Source organism: Wyeomyia smithii, chromosome 1 (assembly GCF_029784165.1).
Source record: "Wyeomyia smithii strain HCP4-BCI-WySm-NY-G18 chromosome 1, ASM2978416v1, whole genome shotgun sequence".
In the NCBI taxonomy this organism is placed as follows: domain Eukaryota; kingdom Metazoa; phylum Arthropoda; class Insecta; order Diptera; family Culicidae; genus Wyeomyia; species Wyeomyia smithii.
This window is the reverse complement of record NC_073694.1, coordinates 194628823-194649772: the sequence shown is the minus strand read 5'-3', so window position 1 is coordinate 194649772 and position 20950 is coordinate 194628823. Positions and strand designations below refer to the sequence as shown.

At 35.3% G+C, this 20950-nt stretch overlaps 1 protein-coding gene across 9 annotated transcripts in view; it reads right to left on the bottom strand.

The window, feature by feature from the left end:
* Positions 1-20950, bottom strand: part of LOC129718325 (uncharacterized) — a 530334-nt gene that overhangs the window by 66300 nt on the left and 443084 nt on the right. For 8 of the 9 annotated variants that reach the window (XM_055668998.1, XM_055668992.1, XM_055668993.1 and 5 more), the window contains one exon: positions 12807-13403. The exons of the other annotated variant lie outside the window; for it this stretch is intronic. In XM_055668998.1, the coding sequence (XP_055524973.1) occupies positions 12807-13403 (597 nt within the window). The remainder of the gene's footprint in view (positions 1-12806; positions 13404-20950) is intronic. 9 annotated transcript variants of the gene reach the window in all.

Below are 20950 nucleotides of genomic sequence, written 5' to 3'. Positions count from 1 at the left end.
ACCTACATTTATAAATTTTGATTTGAGTTGAGAGAAATTGAGTCAATCTAATGGGTGGTCCACTATAGTTTAATATAGGTTAACTTACCCCATTCACAAGACTTTCACTAGACTTATGCTCTGTCGAATTAGGAGGACCGTTTATTGGGCAGAGAAACTATCATCCTCCAGTCTTTAAACAGCAGATGGTATTATGCACACTGAAAGGGAACTCACAGTTGTTGGATAAAAAACGAAGCCTGTAGGTTTTCCTTTAATTGGCGACTATGTATGATCATGAAAGAATCATAAAAGCTATTTAACATCATTTTTCAATTATCGTAAACTGAGGGTTCTCAACTATCGGTCTCAGTCTCAATTTTTGATTATCTCAAAGAGGATCAATAGGGACGGATTCGTATTATTGGAATTGAGCCAATTATTTTCTAATAATTGGCCGTGCAGCTCAAATAACCACGCTTAGGTATTGTGGAATCAAATAGAACAGACTGTTCGAAATTAGTTTGACCCTTCATCTGACAGAAATCCAGCGCTACTTTTGTACATTTCCGAACGCTCTAGACCAAAATAATTAGACTAGTTGACTAACAGCCATTAGATAGCATCAAGATAAGTAAGGAATAATGTATAATCTCCGCAGTACAGGAGAGAGTGAGGAAGAGAAAGAAGGAGATAATCACTTGTTCCCCATCGGTGGAACTGGAATGGGCTATCAAAAATACCGGCCGGATGTTTAGGTTTGAATTAAATTCCGATGGCGACCATACTGTGAGAACCAGGAAGAACACCCTTCATAGAAGTGTCATAATTATAAAATATTGCCATCATCGCCATTATAATAGTCACCGCCATCATCATCATCATCATCATCATACTCATCACCATTATTATCACCACCGTCTTCACCGTGGCTTGCAATATTAACCAAGCAATTTCTCCACCCTATTCCGTCCATGTTGACTCTAACGCCTGAAGACCTCTGACGCTCTGATGTGTTTTCAGTCGAAAGGGTGAAAGTTTCGGAGGAGAATGTATTTACAATTGTGTGCGTCTGCGTGTGCGTTCGTGTGTGTGTGTGTGTGCGAGCGTTTGTGATTATCATTATTGCCATTGTTATTTGTTGCCGTTAAATTTAATGCGAGTTAATTCTCGGGCAAACACTCTCGCACGTCAAAGGCCAAAGCACACGCCAGCCAGCCAAAACGGAAGCATTCCGGACGCAGAGAGGTTTATTAGACCGGGGTAAGTTTGTTACCCCACAGCATGACTGACATTTGTGGCGACTTTCGAAAATTAGGGTAAGCTATCAACAAATAGAGTTTCCATCCTGTAAGTTCGGTTTTCGGTGGGATCTGAGCCAGCATAATCGAGCCAGCTGGTAGAAGGGGGGTGGAAGGGGTGCTTGCAGTCCGGTTGTGTGATTTGGTTACGGCTTCAATTGAGAGATGCTTTTCAGGAGAGGAGGTCACAAGTGTGGAGCATTCTGTGGTTCTGGTTTGAACTGTAATTTCTTTGAATATTTTTTCTTGTTCGAGTCTGAGTGCTTGTGCAACATGGCGGTTTTTCTGTGTATAATAAAACAGAAGCACAATCGAATCGAGTAGAATTAATTTTGTCTCAGACTTCGGACTAGAGAATTGAACTTTATGTTCCGATGTCCATCCCCAATCCTATATCCTGCTGTCCTACTGGAACAAACAGTTTTATTGACTCAAAATAGCTCGGAATAGTCTTTGCCGAATGCAAACCCGCTCCCCCATCACGGCTGCCAGATGGCCAGAGCTGATAACGCCGTTCCATCCTGCAAACACCCCCGGTACAGCGAAAAGCGAAACGTTTCCGCACGAGCAATGTTCTCTAATTTCTATTCGTTTAATTAAAAGATAAATAAAATAAATGGTACACTGTGTTTCTTTTTGGTTTTTCGCTCCCCTCAAGCAATTCTGGCTACGAGTGGTAAGAGTCTTTGTCGACGATTTCCCTGTGAAGAAAGATATTCAGCGAAACACTTGTGGAGATTGAGTAAACGAGAGCAGCGCGCGTGCGGGATTTCGAAATGAGCTTTCGGGTTGACGCTGGTCCCGGTTTCTGGACCGGAATGGCAGCTGGCCTGGGCGACAGTAAGTTGTTACTGGAGTTTAAGGAACAAAATCAAGAAAGAGAGAAAAAATTAAACAGAAAACAAACGACCGAAGCGGGGTGCTGATGGGTACGAAATGGGATGTATTTTTAGTTTTTAATAGTTTACTGCTAGACAATTTATATCCAAGCTGCCGCGTTACGAGTTAAGTAGGGGTGCTCGATTTACGGGGGTTGTTCTTATCTTCTACTATAACAAACAATTGGAATGTAATTTCGTCGCCCTTCTATTGGTGCAGCGCTTGGCGGGGTCGCCTTTTTTCCGTTTGTCGCGGTAATGAATGCGGTGCAGTTGGAAATGAAAATGGGATAACCCTGGTGACAAATGGAATGAAATAATTTTACACTTAAATTGATGAGACATGGGATGTGCTGGTATATAGTGGAAGATGTTTCTTGAGTTCGTGCCTTTTGCTATCGTTCGGTTGTTTTGAGTGGGGAAAAACATTCAAGTTTGCTTTTGGTGGGTCGTTGCATGTGCTCTAGATTGTGCTGATAGTGGGATTGTGCAGTGACACTTACAGTTATAAGATTTCGATACGAAGATACGAAGAAATGAGAAACGGCGAAAGGTGTAAATAGGTAATTTAGTACATAATCTCCATCAAAATGCTTAATTGTTATAAATTTCATTGCAATACGGGTAGTAGTGATATCTATAAGTAATTAACTTTTCCCATCATTAAATGTAGCCACTTTCTTGATAGGCTGAATAATCACTCTGGACATGAAGCTACCATACGATAGCAATGACTTAGAGTGCTACGCAAGCCAAAACTTGGCGTCATTTATGTCGTCTTTATATACAAAAATTTTATGAGCAAAAAGATACAAGAAAAATTTTATTGATTGAAGACTTTTTTATGATGACCTCATGTACGTTTTTTTGTTACCGTAGGTTTTTTCATGCTTTCGAGATTCTAGTGCGTGAATCTAAGATTTTGTACCAATAAACATTGAGTTTAAATAATCATTTAAAACTGTCTTCCTAAATCATAATTTTCACATAGGAGTTAAAATCAAAGCAGAAAAACAGTCTAAAAGTGAGAAACTTTTACTCAAGCATTATTAATTTTGCAAAGGTATCTAAAGCAGGTATTTTTTTTCCTTGGTGCTACATTTTGATTCAGAATTTTGACCTTCTGTTATTTATACACAGACTTCGCAGCCGAATGTTTAATGTACAGTTCAACTGCGGGGCTAGCGCTACGATCCTACTGACACTGACAGTCTCTCCAAGACCGAGATTCGAGCCTACGACGACTGGCTTGTTAGGCCAGCATCGTACCTTGAGACCATCTGGGTGATAAAGGTATTAGACGAAGCAAATATTTGCTATTTTTAGTTCGGATTTTATTATGTGCAAATATAATACGTACTAAAAATAGCAAATATTTGCTCTGTCTAATACGTGCTTAAGAACAACGGTTACCCAGGAACAGACTTCGTTTTGCTCATCTTGATCTTGAAGAGAAAACAATTTTCTCCCCTCTTAACAACTGTGAGCTTACATTCAATGTGCATCACACCATCTGTTGCTGAGAGAGCGCAGAGCAATAGTATCTCTTGCGAATAAACGCTCTTAATTTGGCAGAGCGGTAACGCAGTTAAACTCTGAATCTTCCTGTAGTAATCAATTCAAAATCTGTTAGAATGTGGCTTCAGTGTGAACCTGCATGCTTTGTTCTTTGGCCAACTTTACACTTAGTAACTGTTAATGCTGCTAAGCTAATGAAAACTGCTCCATCTTAAACTGAGAGGGAAAACAAATGTTTAAAATGAACTCTGCGACTGAAATACTCTACTACGATTGAATGCGGGTTGTTACTCACTCTATGTGAGAAAAAGTCTAGTTCTCCACGGCGTCTAATTGGTAAAGATTTCTAGTTAGGAGGAAAATTGGGCAAAAATCAAGAGAATGATTGAAGTCTGCTAAGGAAAACAATTAAAATTTCAACAACTCATTGGTGAATAAAAATAGTACGATATTAGTCTCAAAAATCTTCTGCCTGACTCATAGATGGCGTTGAATGCTTGAAAACAGTATTTTTCGACGATTGATGATTTTATTGCAGCGACTGAGTCGAACAACCGCCTCCCAAAGAGGGCAAAGACAGTTTCATCCACTGGCAAGATCGTGACGTCGTTGATTTTCTCCAAAACCGAAATAACATTCAACGTCGAGTGTTGTGCAAACTTTCCAGTGAAATCCAGAAAAATTGGCATCAGTTTGCGCAGAAACGAAATCTGTAAGGTCCTGATCCCGGTGGAAACTTTGATCGTATGTTGGCTGGAAAGGGGTGTCGTACGCGGTTGTGTCCCCATGTTGGGGGGCGGCATACAACAGCGTCTGACTCGAAGCGGGTGGCTGAGTCATGAAATGCTATATCCCGCCAGTTACACCTAAGATGGCAGTCTCACCAGCAGGATAGCATACCAAAACCTCTTCCAACCACTATCATCAAAATTAGAAATAAGGAACGGAACAATCGGCAAAGACCTAGGCTACGAACACATTTCTACTCTTAATCTTATTAGGGTAAACTACCCTAAAATGAACCCCTTTGCTATGGTGAAGCACTCACCAGATTAGTTTAATTTATGCAAAAACTCGAGGGATTTTCAAAAAACTTACATCAGAAACCATCTTATCCAGTCAATCTGCATCAGAATCACGAGAATCATTTATAAATTTCGTTTTATGTTAAGAGAAGTTGTGTCAATCAGATGGGTGGTCCACTAGAGGTAAAGTGTCCACTGTAAAATACGTAAAAATGAACAGAGCCTTTACATTTAATTGTAAAAACAAACCCTTCGATATTGCGCCATGCTCCATGCACACCTCGATCAACTACAAACACTGCCTTGTGGAAGTTATTTTTGTAATAGAGCGATGAGGGGCCGTTCCTAAACCACGTGGTCATAAAGAGGGAGACGGAGACGGGGTCAAAAGACCACGAAAGACCACGCACGGGGGTGGGGGGGTTAACGAAATGACCACGTGGTCTTTTTTCCTGACTTATAATTTATTGTTGGCACCAAGTCAAGAATGAAGCTTTTGCATTTTAGAAATATGGAATATACTGAAAGTTTAATAATAGAAATGTAAAAAATTCAAGCGATTTGTTTGGCACTTGACAAATGAAATAACCACGTGGTTAAAGTCGCAAGTGGGGGGGGGGTTGGCCAAAAGACCACAAAAGACCAGGGGGGGGGGGGGGTAAGGGGGGTATAAAAAGTGATCAAAATATGACCATGTGGTTCAGGAACGGCCCCTTACCGCTCTCACACTTTGTATAGCGACTTACTCTATTTGATAGAGAGACGACTAGGTGATTCAGTTGATTGCGAACCTTTTACCGAAACGCATCTAACAGAAGAGCTCCGTTAAGCTGGGATTACTTCATGAACTAGTTACAATATTTGTCCTAAGACTTACATTCAAGTTGTAAAGTAGGCAATATATGTGATTTCTTCGAGGATGCGACAAATGAATACAGGCTAAAAATGTGATTTTGACTTAAAAAAAAATCCCTCATCCAGACGGGACACGAACCCGCAATCTCCTATGTCTCCGGTATAGTGTTTTGGCTAGTTAAACTACTGGGGAGGTTTTTTCTCTAAGACCAAACTCGATCACCCTTCACTTTAACAGTTCCATACTTTACCAGTTCCTTTCCCTTTCACCCTAGTGCGTTCTCGTCTATAGGGCTGAACTACTTTGGACAGACCACTTCCTTCAGTGGACCACCTCGACGGAAAACTATTTGTTCTCTTGATATACTGAATCGAGGTTCATAAATGTTTCTCGTGATTCTAATGCAGATTTGCTGGATAAGAAGTATCCCGGTGGAAGTGCCGGTGGTGCACTAAAGGACGTGGTCCATCCGAGATAGTTTTACTCTATCTGTTATTTTTAGTCAAAGAGAAAGAAAAAATGAAAGCTTGTGCAACTGAGGTAAAATAACAAATAGTGGATCCCTTTCCTATAGTGGACCACTCACCATTCAATCTGCATCACAAACATTTACATATTCCGATTTGGGTATGTTAAAAGAAATTCTGTTAATTTGACGGGTGGTCCACTATAGGTTAATGAAGCAGAGGAGGTCCCCTAAAAGGTGAATTTATTCTCTTATTCAGTGAATATACATCAGAATCACGAGCAACATTAATGAATTTCGATTTATATTAAGATATTGAGTTAATCTAAGGAGTGGTCCACTACAGGAAAGGAGTCCACTAGAAGTAAACTTACCCTATTTCTCATCAAACAATGGCTTAAAGTGTCATAAACTCACATTGGAAAATATCTTATCCAGCCTAGGGTAAGTGACCCTATAGTGGACCATTTTCTTATGGTGGACCACTCCCCAAATTAATTGAATTTATGTGTAAACTTGAGGAATTTTCAGAAAATTTCCACCGGGAATCTTCTTATCCGGCCAATCTGCATCACAAACATTCATAAGCCCCGGTTTATGTTAAGAGAAATAAGGTTATTCTGACGAGTGGTCCACAATAGGTTAATACAATAAAGGGGTCCGCTATAAGTTAATTTACCTTATCCGCATTAGAATCTCAGGAAGCATTTGTAAATTCCAATTCATATCAAGCGAGCAAACAATTTTTCGTTAGGGTGGTCCACTGAAAGAACTGGTCCATCCAAGGTACTTCTACCCTAGCTCTCATTAATTAAAAATTAACCTATAGTTGACCGCTTTCCTGTCACTCGCCAGATTTGCTTAATTAATGCGAAAACTTGAGGGATTTTCAGGAAACTTCTATCGGGAAACATCTTATTCCGAGTTCCGATTTATGTTGAGAAAAATTGAGTCAATCTAACTAGTGGTCCATTATAGGTTAATAAAGCAAAGGGGTCCACCGGAGTTTAATTTACCCTGATTAATCTGACAGGTGGTCCACTATAGGTTGATAAAGTGAAGGGGTCCAACATAAGTTATCACTCGACTCAGTTCCACGAGGTGAGCATTTGTTTGTTTATCAACCTATAGTGGCCATCAGTCAGAGTAACTAAATTTCTCTTAACATAAATCGGAATTTATAAATGTTTGTGATGTAGATTGGCTGTAATGAACTGTTTTCCGGTGGATGTTTTATGAAAATTCCTCGAGTTTTCGCACAAATTTGGTTGATTTGACGGGTGTTTCACTGTAGCAAAAAGGGTCCAGTTAAGTTTAATTTACCCTATACGACATTCGTTCCGTTGGAGCAGTTTTTACGTTTAGTTTATGCAGCCATTGTTATACTTTCTAGGAGAAAGGCAAAAATATTCGTTATATTCGTTAAATATCTGGTAACAGAAACACGGTCCACATGCTGAGACGAAGAAATCAAATATTTGTTCCAAACTAGTTTGTTCCATACCGTAGGAAAAACTACCTTGAATGGATCTTTATAGTGGTAAAAGGCGGTACCATCACCATCGTCATTAATCTATACAGCTATTCTGCATTGAAATCACAAAAAACATTTGTAAATTTTATTTCAGGCCGAATTAACCTATAGAGGATCCATTACCTATAGTGGACCACCCGCCAGAATGACTTAATTTATGCATCAGCAAACATCTTATCCAGATAATCTGCATCATAAACATTTATAAATTCTGATTTAAGTTAAAAGAAATTGAGTTAATCTGGCGAGTGGTCCACTGTAGAAAAGAGGTCCATTATAGGTTAATTCATTCAAGAGAATAAACAGTTTTTAGTTAGGTGGTCCTCTAAGGAAAGTGGTTCTTCCAAAGTTGTTCTACCCTAACTCTCAATAATCGTGAGCCTTCGATGTACCACCGTTTTTATCTACGAGTAAATTAACCTATATTGGACCCATTTCCTTTACTAACCTATTGTGGACCACTCGTCAGATTACCTCGATTTCTCTTAAAGTAAATCCAAATTTATGAATGTTTGTGATGCAGATTGGCTGGCCAAAAAGTTTTTCGATGGGAGTTTTCTGAAAAGCCCAGGAGTTTTCGCATAAATTGAGTTAATCTGGCAAGTGGTCCACTATAGGTAAGGGGTCCACTATCGATTAATTTACCTATAAATGCGCAACTAAGCTCTCGCCAATTGTTGGTGATTTTAATGAGGCGACATTTAGAGTAAATTATCCTTTAGTAGACCCATTTTCTATAGTGAACCACTTGCCAGATTAACTTTTTTTTATGCGAAAGTTCAAGGGATTCCAGAAAACGTCCTTCGGAAAACATTTTGTCCAGGAAGTCTGCATCACAAACATTTGTGAATTCCGATTTATGTTAGGAGAAATTAAGTTCACCTGATGTGTGGTCCACCAAAGGTTAATAAAGGAATGGTGTCCACTATAAGTTAATTTGCACTATTTTACGTTGTATGAGAATATCTAATTTTAAGCCAAATAGGGTAAAACTACCTTGGATGGACCACGTCCTTTAGTGGACTATCAAACGGAAACTTGAGGGATTTTCCGAAAATTTCCATCGTGAAACATCTTAAAGAGCTTATCAGCATCAGAATCACGAGAAACATTTGTTACTTCCAATTTATATCAAGAAAATAAACAGTTTTTCGTCAGGGTGGTCCGCTGAGGAAAATGGTCCATCGGAGGTAGGTAGTCGCAGGAAGTGTAAGTTTTCTCGTTTTATTCAAAGAAAACAGCGCATTGTGGTCCAAAATGCCAAAAGTGGAGCTTCATTCTTCCCCGCTTTTTTACACTGTTTTCAAAGCTGCAAAAACGTAATCGAAATTATTTTGACCCAAAAAAATGAGTTGTAGTGCCTTAAGCAAAATTGATCCGTTAATTTTTTTTACATTTTTTGAGGTTGGAATTTTGTGATTAGTCCACTAAACAGTGAGGAACGAATTTTCCTATTGTTGTTTTTGAGAATAAAAATTCACTTTGTTGGGTAAAGTTGTAGCAAATTTATTCTTAATTCAAAGATACCATACTTCTATCAAGCTATTTAAATGGACTTTTGTAGAGTTTTTAACAGATTGTAACGAAAAATTACTCAATATAACATTTAGTAGAGATTTTCTACAATTTTCGAATGCACTACAATATTGTTTGCAATAAAGAAACAAGCAATATCATCAAAGAAAGTTTATTTTTGCCTCACATATTTCTTTTCATGACTTTTTTTTAAATAATGCGCTAATTTACCAACAGATGTTTTCAAAACCTGCAAATGTCTGCAGACTAAACCTTCTCTATATTAAAGTTTAGATAAAGCATCATTCAATCCAGATATTATCTTCATTTATCTGTCTTATCATTTATCTCTCGCTATCCCCAGTGTAAATATCTGTAAGTAAATTAAAGCATTATTTTAATAAAAATAACTAAATGAATAAAAGTAAAGTTGGTGCTACATTCCGATTCGGAACTTGACCTTCTGTTTACTATACACAGACTTCGCAGCCAACTGTTGAGTGTACAGGACAATTTCGGGGCTAGCGCTACGATCCTACTGACACTAACAGTCTCTCCTGAGCCGAGACTCGAACCTACGACAACTGGCTTGTTAGGCCACCATCGTACCTCAAGACCAGCTGGGGAGGCTTAACTAAATGAATATAAAAGATAAAAATAAGCTTTCTTCAGTGCTCTGTGTGTTTTTTATAAACAACGTTATAGAACATTGAAAAAAATTAGAAAATGACAAGTATAAGTTGTATTAAAAAATGATATCAAAGAGCATTCTAAAGAAACCTTAAAGGAAGTTAATTTAAATTGGCAGATAGCAGTATGGTGTCTTCGACAGAGTTGTTAACTTAACAAAGTGGATTTTAATATACAAAACTTATAAAAAGAACAGTCGCTTGTCGCTTTAAGGTGGATTTATTACAAAACTTTAACTTTTATATAATGAAAACTAATTAACACAACAACTTTGCTAAAAACAGTACGGCTCCAAAATCAATATTTTTTAATGAAACGTATTTAGTGTAAATAAGTGCATTATTTAAGCAAAAATCGTCGATAACCTAAGAAATATTTAAGACCAAAATAAACTTGCTACAAAGGAATTGTTTGTTTCTTTATAGCAAACAATATAGTAGAACATTGAAAAATTGTAAATTGAAAAATTGAAAAATTGAAAAATCAGTACAAAAGGTCAAATTAAAAACAATTGATTTTTGGGGTGATCTATAGAAAACTCTACAAAAGTCCATTTGAAAAGTTGGATAGACGAATGATGTTTTCAACAAAGTTGTTTCTTTCAAAATGTGCTCTAACTTGGCCGAATAAGCGGATTTTTATCTTCCAAAATAAGAAAAACATAATTCGGTTCTAACTGATGAGTGAATTATTCCTCTAGTGCCCGAGTTAATTTTAAGACGGACTTCGGTAAAATCGCCATGAATATTTATAAACATTTTTAAAGTATTTATTGAAGCTCTTTAGAGGTTTGACTGAAGCCCGCCTAAAGGCGGCACTGGGCACTAGAAGGTTAATAACCAAATTGCAACTTCTATAATATGGAGAACGATCAATGGAATTACTTTATGGAAGATACTGTGACTTTGAAATCATTTTTTTAGTCAAAATAATTTCGATCACGTTTTTGCTGCTTTGGAAACGGTGTACCTTGCTCAGTGGTGTCTTCGAAACAATTATCTATATGAATGACCCGCGTTTTTTTCAAAGTGTCAAAAGTTTTTTAAAGCTTTGTAAAGTAAACAAAATTCCTATCACTATTAGGTACTATTTGGGTGCAATTTGAGAGTAAGTTTTTTTCTTTATTTAATGCTTTGGAAACAAAAGCAAACCAAATAAGTTATGGAAAACTTTAAAGAAAAACCATAATTAGTATTTGAAAAAACTGCTGTAGATTATGTATCCTTAATTGTATGGATTGAGACAAAATGAAACCTTCAACAGTTTGTTGTACTAGCAAAGGCTTTGAGGAAAAGTACTGCCATCGTGATTTCACTTTTTCATTTATTCCATTGGCTCTTGCTAAAATAAGCTTTAATTGTGTTAAAAAAGTTGTGGTCCTTGGTCAAAACGTGTGTTTTGTATACCTCAACAGCTCCTTCAAAAAAAATTCTTGTTAAACGTAACTAACAAAAATTAAGTACAAAAAACTTAATTTTTAATAACTTCCAAATGAAGTGCCCCAAAGCTCTGTACTCAATGAAGATAAGAATTTTGTTTATTCAAAAGAGTGTCCTATTTTAGTATCATAGAAAACATTGTCAAATAAAACATTCCTTTATCTCCCAACACAAAAAACCTAATTTGTTTTATTTTAATCATAGTAAGCTTCAAAAATACTTTTGAAACTTTGAAATATTGTGGGTCATTCATACAGTCAACTCCGAAGATACCTTTAAGTCAGGAATCAGCTAAAGCTAGGCAATAAGGATTGAGGTTCCACTTTTCGTGTGATGGCTGCAGCGCATCGAGAGTTGAAAAAAAATACGGAAATGCTGATCTAAGTAAAATAACGTGTCGTGATAGATTTCTTCGCTTTAAGAAGGGTAATCTCGATCATGGCTACTGTCCGCGCTAACGAAGCCCAGAAGCTTTCGAAGACGCAGAATTAAAGAAATTGCTCGATTCATGCCAAACGCAGGAACAGCTTACTTCGGTGGCAGAAGTTATCCACCAAACCATTTTCGAACTTTTTCAAAATGAAGTGGCCTTTTTGAAATCAGGAAGGTGCTCAGATGCCGGTCATCAACTCCAAATGTCATTTGAACATTCGAAATGGCGACTTTTAGTTTCTAAAAATTAGCCTAATATGGTGGTGCATATTTCAATATTCAACATGGTAGAATAAATAGCGAAAAATATGAACTACTAAACTCATTACTGTTGTAGCTTCTTCCTGCAAAATTTTGAAGCTGTATTTTATTTGTTATGTGCCCCTTCTTGTGTTACGGGGGCCCAAAAATTACCTATTTCACTTTAAGACCAAATTTTGGAAGCTCATAACTTCTGAATTGTTGAACAGATCATGACGAGTTTGGTTGCAAATGAATGGTATTTAAATCGACTTTCTAAAATATTTGTTACAAATATATTGGTAGAAATTTTGCAACTTTTGGAAATACATTGCAATGGTAGAATATATGTGTATATTTTTATAGCTCAGCGTGGAAGAAAGGTTTATAGGTCATGGTCTATTTCTACTTCCTCGTATCGTTAAGCTGTGAAGCCCTTGCAGTTGCCCTTTATAAAAAAATTCGAGTGCTCTCAATAACTTATTTTGCAAATCGATACTGCAGAATTCTTTCATATGATCAAGGACGATCTATTCAAGGGAAAATAATAATACCGGAGATCTCTTCCAACAAAATTGTTTCGAAGTCAAATACATTAGCATCCTAATAAATTTAAAAAATTTCTTGCTATTGGTGCTATGACTGCATAACTGAGTTGTAATCATTATCTATTGCTTTGACTTCAGCGCTGTTTTGAATGCTACAATTTTTTATTTCTTAGTTCTTCAAAGAAAATAGCCGTTCGATCGCTTCGAATCATTAAAATTCCTAGCACCTTTAAGACTGAATATTGTTGCTGATTATAGTTTCAAAGTTATATCCGAAACATCATAAGTCACCGTTTCTCATTTCTTTGTCCCGAACCTGCTCGAAAATATATGTACATTTTCATATTGTGCAAGATTCTACTCTACCTTAAGTCTACAATCTCACCGATTTCCAGCCGCTGCCTAAGATCGGGTGCCACCTGGATTCCACTCCAGGAGGAGGTGCCAGCACCGGGTGCAGCCGCCGACGACGTTGCTGTCTGACTCGGGGAGCCATCGCTGCCGGGCGGCTGCTGCTGGTGCTGATGGTGCCGGTGGTGCTCCTCGCCTGTCGTTACATTCACACTTGGTGCCGGTGCCGCATGCTGGTGCTTACCGTGCTGTTGCGAGTTGCTACTGCTAGCGGTGCTATCGAAATGGTGCTCATTGTGCTTAGTGGAACTAAAGTGGTGCTGTTGTGCTGGTGGTGATGGTGCTTGATGCGGTGCAGTGCCATCCCCGTGCTGGGGATCAGGTGGGAAGGGATGGTACGAGGAACGGTGGTGGGATTGGTTGGTGCTACCGACCGATACATCAATGTAATCGGCTCGGCTGTAGATCTCCGGCTGGAAGGCCGACGGTGGATACTTTTTCGAGGGAAACAGAAAGTAGGGATATGTGCTGGTAGGAGGGGGATCCTCGATTACATCCGAGGGGTAGAAATTGGGATGGATTGAGTTTGTGGCGGTGCCAGAAGAAGTGTCTAGTGCGGAGGGTAGTACATCTGCAATGAAAGGTGATCCATTTAGTACAAGGTGTGCATTGAGTTCGAGTGAAGGTTGCCGCTGAAAAGGGTGCAAATGCTATCAGTAAATATAGGTTCATCATGCAAGACGTAAATTTGTCACGCTCTCATTCACACACATTTAGGTATCGCACGCGAATTACATCATAACCGATAATTAGAGCTTGCTAACTTTTGCCATAAGAACCGGTTTCTGCTTTCAATTCGAACTCCTCTCAGAAAATGCATAGTAAATAAAGTACCGCAACTGGACTGTCGAGTCTAGCTCTCGAATAAACTGATTTGCCACTCAATTAATACTTGCTCATAATGAAGGGTCCCTTCATTTACTGTGCAGCAGCTGGCAAACCTTGTGAATATAATTGCAGAATGTCGTGAGTACGGTTAGAAAATCATTCCGTTAAGACGGTCAGCGCGAGAACGGTTACATCATCATTGATAACCAGTGTTGAAGGCTAAATCTTTTTTTTGTTCACATTATGTTGTACCAGCAAAAAATATTGTACTTTTAGTCACCACCACCCGGTGACCAGGGAAGAATGGCATGAATTGCGGTGTAATGCAAATTTGAGCTCGGAATATTCTTGAGCTAACCTCCAACCAAGCTGTGGCGTTGTCGTTTTCCAGAGGCAGGGTTGTCACCATGAATGTACCATAACGAAATTAGAGTATCACTTGCATTCGGTGCATTATCGGAGGCGAAAACTACCAGCAAGACTGTTTCGAGGCTTTGCACATTTTCTTTGACTGGTGTTCACGTATTAAAAGCACAGTTTCAAAAACTGGTGCACCGCTAGAGAAGGCACATGGTGTTATCGGTCTTGGATGGCTCCCCTCACCCACCCTCTATTGAATGAAACATTGAGCATGGTGAATACAATGTCAACCCCGAACGTTTCGGAAAACCAGTGCGAAGGCGCTTGAGAAGCGCACGAATGGTATTCTGGGCGCGTGTTCTGTGCACATATTTGGAAGTCATTTCGATGCATTTGCAGCTCTTGGCCTGTTAGATGGAACATGAACGAACGATGGTTGTATGTATTTGAGTTTATTTATTAAACTACACCACCGGGGTCACCATAACCGAAGAAGACGAACCAGCCCAAACCAAGTCGGTTCCAAGCCCAAACAGCAAGTGGACAAGCGCAACAGTAAACTGCACAACGTGATGTACCTAGCAAGTAGGTATTCGTCGGCCCACAATCAGCGACATACTTTTCAGCGAATATTGACATTGAGCAGGACGGGGGCGGGAAACGGCCGCTTGGCCGTAAAAAAATGGTTCGATCGTGGCCCATAAAATGACTGCATGGTTGAGTGAGTTCAGGATTTACAAAAGGGGGCAAGCAAAGAACATTTAATGGGTTGCACATGAATGTTACGACTAGGTTAGCGCTCCTTCGAGTGTTTTTTTTTTCATATTAACTATCAAGTATTGTGCAACATAGGTTTTTTACCCAAAAACCAGTTGAGGTATGCGTTCTACTTTAACAATTTTGTTTCTAATCGTTGTCACATGAGTAACAGAAGAAAATAAGTCGGTAGAAGGGAATTATTCACAAAACGAAATATCCATGTGAGGTGATTGATTTAAATTTATCTAAGCTCTGCCTTTTGCCTTCGTGGGTGCATTAGGCAACCGGTCAGGAAAAAGTGAACTGTACTGTAAGATAGAAACTGACGTAGGCGTGAGACGTTGTGATTGTCGAAAGCAAAACACCAGAAAGGCTGTTGGTTTTAAATTAAACGATAAAGTTTTAGGTTCAAAATTCAAGGTTTTTATGATATGATAGAATTTCAAATCAACCCATGAATAGGAGAGCAAAACAGGTATTTTTAATCCTAACATCTTATGTTTTTACTATTAAGTTTTAAATCTATATTCTGCAAATCCTTTCTGTTTTTATTATGAGAAAAAACCTTTTGATTTCAGACTTACAACTTTAGATTCCAGATTCAGACTTAAGACTTTGAATTTCGGACTTCAGATTTCAGTTTCTAGATTTCAGATGATTTGTGGTTTATTGTTACATATTTGTGTTATCGTTCAATTACTGAATTAAACGTTTTGTTTTGAGACTTTATCATTTTACTTTTGACTGTAAAACATTCACTTTTATTTCAATTACAAATTTTGTTTATTTTGTAAGTCGTTTATACGTTTACTTCTTATTGTTCATTAATTATTTTTACTGTCGACGTTTTTAGTTATTTTCACTTTTTTGGTGATTTCTCCCGTTGGATATTATTATTTTTTATTTTAAACTTCATATTAATTTCTCTTTGCGTCATTTTTTTACTTTTCACTTTTGTTCTTTGAGATTTTTCTTATTATTGCACAACACAACTGTTTAGTTTTAATAGTTCACTTTCTTTTAAATATGTATTTTTCTTTGTAATAATGTTTCTTTTTCTTTCGTATATTTTATGTTCTGCTTTTCATTTGTTACATGATTAAGCGATCAATTTTTGTTTGTCACTCCTTTTATTTATTTTGCTTAGGACATATCACACTTTTTTTTATTTTCATGATATATATATATATATATATATATATATATATATATATATATATATATATATATATATATATATATATATATATATATATATATATATATATATATATATATATTTTATTTTTTTTTTTTAAATATTTTCATAAATGTTACCCTTCATTTTTCTTTTATCTTTTTAACTTTGACTCTTCATTTTTTCTTATGCTTCGTACATTTTCCTTAATGTTTTACTTAGTACCTCTGTGTGTTTTTTTTATATATGATTATTGATCTTTGAATTTCAATTTGTGATTTTTTATTTTTGGTTTTTAAATTCTGGATTCAGACTTTTGATTCATTTGTACATATATGTTTTAATTTTCACTTATTTATTTCAACTTTAAGATTCGAACCTTCAAATTCTAACTTTTTACCGCATACCATTTACTTAAAATTTAAAAAAAAATTGTTTTGATTATTTAATTTATATTTTCAAAATTCTTTAAAAAAAAATATTTGCTTTATACTCATTACTTTTTATTGTTCTCTATCGTTTTTTACTCATTACGTTTTTTGCTAATTTTTAAATTTCTATGTTTGGGTTTTTATTATTTTGTACTTCTACTTCATATTTATTTTCCTTTATTACTTTATTTTCACTTTTCACTTTATCATTGTTGGACTTTTATTATTATTTCTTAAATTTTTTTTTGTTTTCTGTGCTTTACTTTCTTTATTCGATATTGTACTTTTTCTTGTGTTTTCATTTCTTTTCCTCTCTCATATCGTACGTTCTGCTTTCTACTTCTCACATAGTTTACTACTTAATTCGTGCATTTTACTCCTTACTTGATCCATTCATATGACTTTTTAACATTGAATTGTTTTACTTTTCATTTCATTCTTTTGACTAGCTTTTCATTTTCAGATACATTTAATAGTTTTTGCATGATTTTTTAATCATAACTCTTCACTTTTAAATTTTGTTTCTGCTAAGTCTTTTCTTTAATTTTTTCACTCTGTTTTCCTTGAAATATGATTATGTATTTCTGATTTTTGATGTTGTTTTTTGATTTTTGAATAGGCGGCATCGATAAATTACGTAACGCTCATAGGGGGGGAGGGGTGTATCCTTGAGCGTTACGATTTGTTACATAGGGCAGGGGGGGGGGGGGGGTGAACAAATCGGCGCAACGTAACACGTGGTCGCCGTGGCTCTGTGGTTAGCGATGTCGGTCGGCTAGCTCTCCCACACGGTTGTGATATCGAGTGCGATTCCCGATCGAGTCGAGGATCTTTCCGAGCTGGAAATTTCCTCGACTCAGCACTGAGGCACGGTGTATCGTTGTACTTATCCTACACATACAAAATGTGTCAAAAACAATATCGATAACGAATTCTCTCAACTTATCTAGTTGATCGAGACCGCTATTAGCCCCAAGGCTAGGTGTGCGATATTGTTGTATTGTAACACTGGGAAGACTGATTTAGATTTTCGAATTTTTGTTCTGATTTCGAGAATTGTTTTCTGATTTTTGCGATTTGATTTGTAATTTATAATTTGAATTTTTAGTTTTTTACTCTTAATTATAGATTTTTGGCTCTAGACACTTTGAATTTTCGGAATTTTGTGAATTTTTTCAAAACCATTATTTATTTTTGACTCTTTAATTTTCAATTTATTCTTCCATTCTTTGAATGTTTTCTGTTTTCCCTTTGTAATTTTTTATTCTTGTTTTCATTTGTTATATGGAAATTAATTATTTATAACTTCTGGACTTTGTTTTTTTTTGTTTTGTTTCAATTATTTACTGTCTGTTTTCAGGAGTTAACGTTTACTCTTTAACTTTCTGTAGACTTTTTTAAGACTTTTACTTTTGCCTTGAGACTTCATACTTAAGACTTTGAACTACAGTCTCCGGTCTGTATTGTTTTGTCACTTGTTACTTTCCACTGCTTAACTTTTGGCTTTTTCTACTCCTGACTTTTATCTTTGAACTCTTACTTTTTGATTTTCAACTTAAGTTAACTGAGCTATTATTTTATTTCATCTTTTGAATTTTGATTTTTGGCTTAAAATTTCCAGTTTTTCACAGTGTGTGATTTTTTTTGGCTATTTTATGTTATTTAACGTTTTTATTTTTGACTTATTAACTATTTTATTAAAGATCACTTAAATTTTTGAATTCTCGCAGATTATTTCATTTGGTTATTCATATTTCACACATTTTCTTATATTTTTGGAGTTTGTTCTGTGTTTTCAATTTTTTATTTAATAAAGATTTTTCTTTGTTCTTTAAAATTTGTCATTCCCCCCTTGTTTTTTTCAATTACTTAGTTTTCATGATTCTTTTTTACTTTCAATTATTACTTTCTATTTATTTCTCTTTTTTTATTATATTTACTGCTTCTTTTTTACCTTTCACTTTTGCACTTTCAGGTCCTAAGATTACCTTTAGGCTTTGATGTTTTACTTTCGTTTTTTATTATGTTCTTTTTACACTAGTTTCTTTTTCTTTTTTGTATTCCACGTTCTGTTTGTACCTTTTATATTGCAAATTATTCAATCCATATTTTTTTTTCCTTCACTTATAATAAGTCACCATACAATTTTCATATTATATATTTTTCGTTTTTTACCTATTTCGCTTTAATTTTTTTTAAATTAGACTTTTCATTCTTTAAAATTTATTTTTACTTCGTTCTTTTTTTCGCCTTTTTTCTTATTTATACTCTCTTGTTTTTCTTCTTTCTACTTTTAACTGGCAACATTTAACATTTTTGCGCTTAAATAATAACATTTCCTTTTTAATTTGTAACTTGTAACTTTTAGTTTCGCACTTTTAATCTTTATCTATCACGTTTCAATTGAGAATTATACTCTAAACTGTTTACTATTTACTCATTTCAGCTTACAATCTGCTTCTTAGTTTTTCGAACTAATTCCTATATTGTACAACGACTTTTCACCTGTCAGCAATAAAGTTTATCAATATAAGCCGGATGCGGTATATTTTTCCAAGTCTGTTTCATGTTTTTCAGTACGCCTATTTTTCACTTCCCCAGCTTTATGCACTCTCTGCTTTGACGAAGTTGCTTCTCAAATTTTGTTTGATTATTTATACTAAGTACTCCAAATTTTTGTTTTGCACTATTCACTACACTTTATTTTTTTGTTTTTCGCCATTTGCTTTTTATTTTTACTTATACTTTTCACTTTTTATATCTTACTCGTAACTTTTACTATTATTTTTTACTCTCTTGTATAATTTTTTTTTCGTGTTTTTTTTCGTATTTGACTTTCAAGTTGGCATCCTTTACATTTATGACCCTTCCCTTGTTTTTTTTTTGTTAACATGTCGCTTCTTCTTGTTATATCTTTTATTAAATCTTACTGTCTTATTTCTGGCGATACAGTAGATACTTTTGAGCATCCCCGTTCGTGATAAATAACGGCAAGTTATAGAAAGAGAAGATCACAGGTGACTTTGAACAGATAACTATTTACTATTGAATGTTTGTTACTGCAGAGATTTATACCTTACTCTTTGTGTTTTCTAAGCAACTTTTTGTTTTTTTTTCTATTTATTTTTGTTATTTTTTAACCATTGCATTCATTCATTTTACTTGTATTTTTCCTAAATTATCAATAAATCAAATTTTTCTTTCAGTTTTTAAAAATTTATGTGACCCACTTCTTTCCACTCCTTTCATTTTTAACTCTTTCTATTTCATTTTGAACTTTATACAACTCATAGTCATATTTATACTCTGCTTTAATCGTTTTTTCTACTGCTATTATTTTTATTTTCATTGGATTCACTTTATCGTTATAATTTACAATAACTTTGTACGTATATCTGTTGTATTATGTCTGCTTTTAACTCTTTTTTCTCTTGTTTTTACTTATGATAATTTAATTTATATATTTATATTTACATTCCTGTGCACTGTGTTTCTTTTTCTGCCTATTATTTATTTATTTTAATTCATACACATGAATTTAAATTCATTCACTGTGCTTGTTTTTTTTCTAAATTATCAAATAATCAGTAATTATACCATCAACTTTTGTATTCTGCATTCACTGTTTCTTTTCTTTTCTTTTTGTTTTAAAAAATTGATGTGATCCACTTCTTTTTACTGTTTTCATTTTTAACTCTTTCTATTTTATTTTGAACTTTATACATCTCATAGTCATATTTATAACTCTGCTTTAATAGTTATTTCTACTGTTTTTACTTCTAATTTTATTGGAATATCTTACTTTTCGTCATAATATCTGTTATGTTATATCTGCTTTTATCTCTTTATTCTCTAGTTCTTACTTTTGATATTTTTCTTTATATGTTTATATTGTTGTTTCTGTGTGGTGTGTTTCTTTTTCTGCGTATTATTAACTCATTTCAATTCATACACATATTTTTAATTTCAAAATTTTTACTTTTCCCACATACCTTTTATTGCTACTTTAATCACCATTTATTTTCATTTTTATTTTCCACTTTTCATCTTTTTAATTTTAACGATTACTCTTTATTGATTTTTGTTGTTGTCATTCTTCCTTTTACTTCTGTTTTTTTTTTGTTTCTGCTGTAAACTATTTTCTCTAAAACTAAGGTTTCTATTTCTTTCTTTTTTTCCTTTCTGTCTTTTACTTTTTACTAGTTCCCTGCTTCTGCTGACCTTTTTGCCTTACTGATTACTTTTCAAATTGTATATTTTATTTCCTACTTTTTCCATATATTTTTCATTTCTAATGGTTCACTCCATTGCACAAAATGGATGACAAAATGGAAAAATGTGCTTTCCAAAAGCTCAATCCGGAAAAAAGGGAGACTGTAGCTATTCAACCATTCCTACGAATTTTGGTACCCCTAGACATTACCAAAACTCGTCTACTTACGTAAAAGTATCGTATAGTGTCGTATTTCTCGCCGGGTTCCTCGCTTTCTCGTTATGCTTACGAGGAAACTCATTCAAGTGTCTGAAAAAACGGTAATGGCTAGGGGCATCGAAAATCCATCT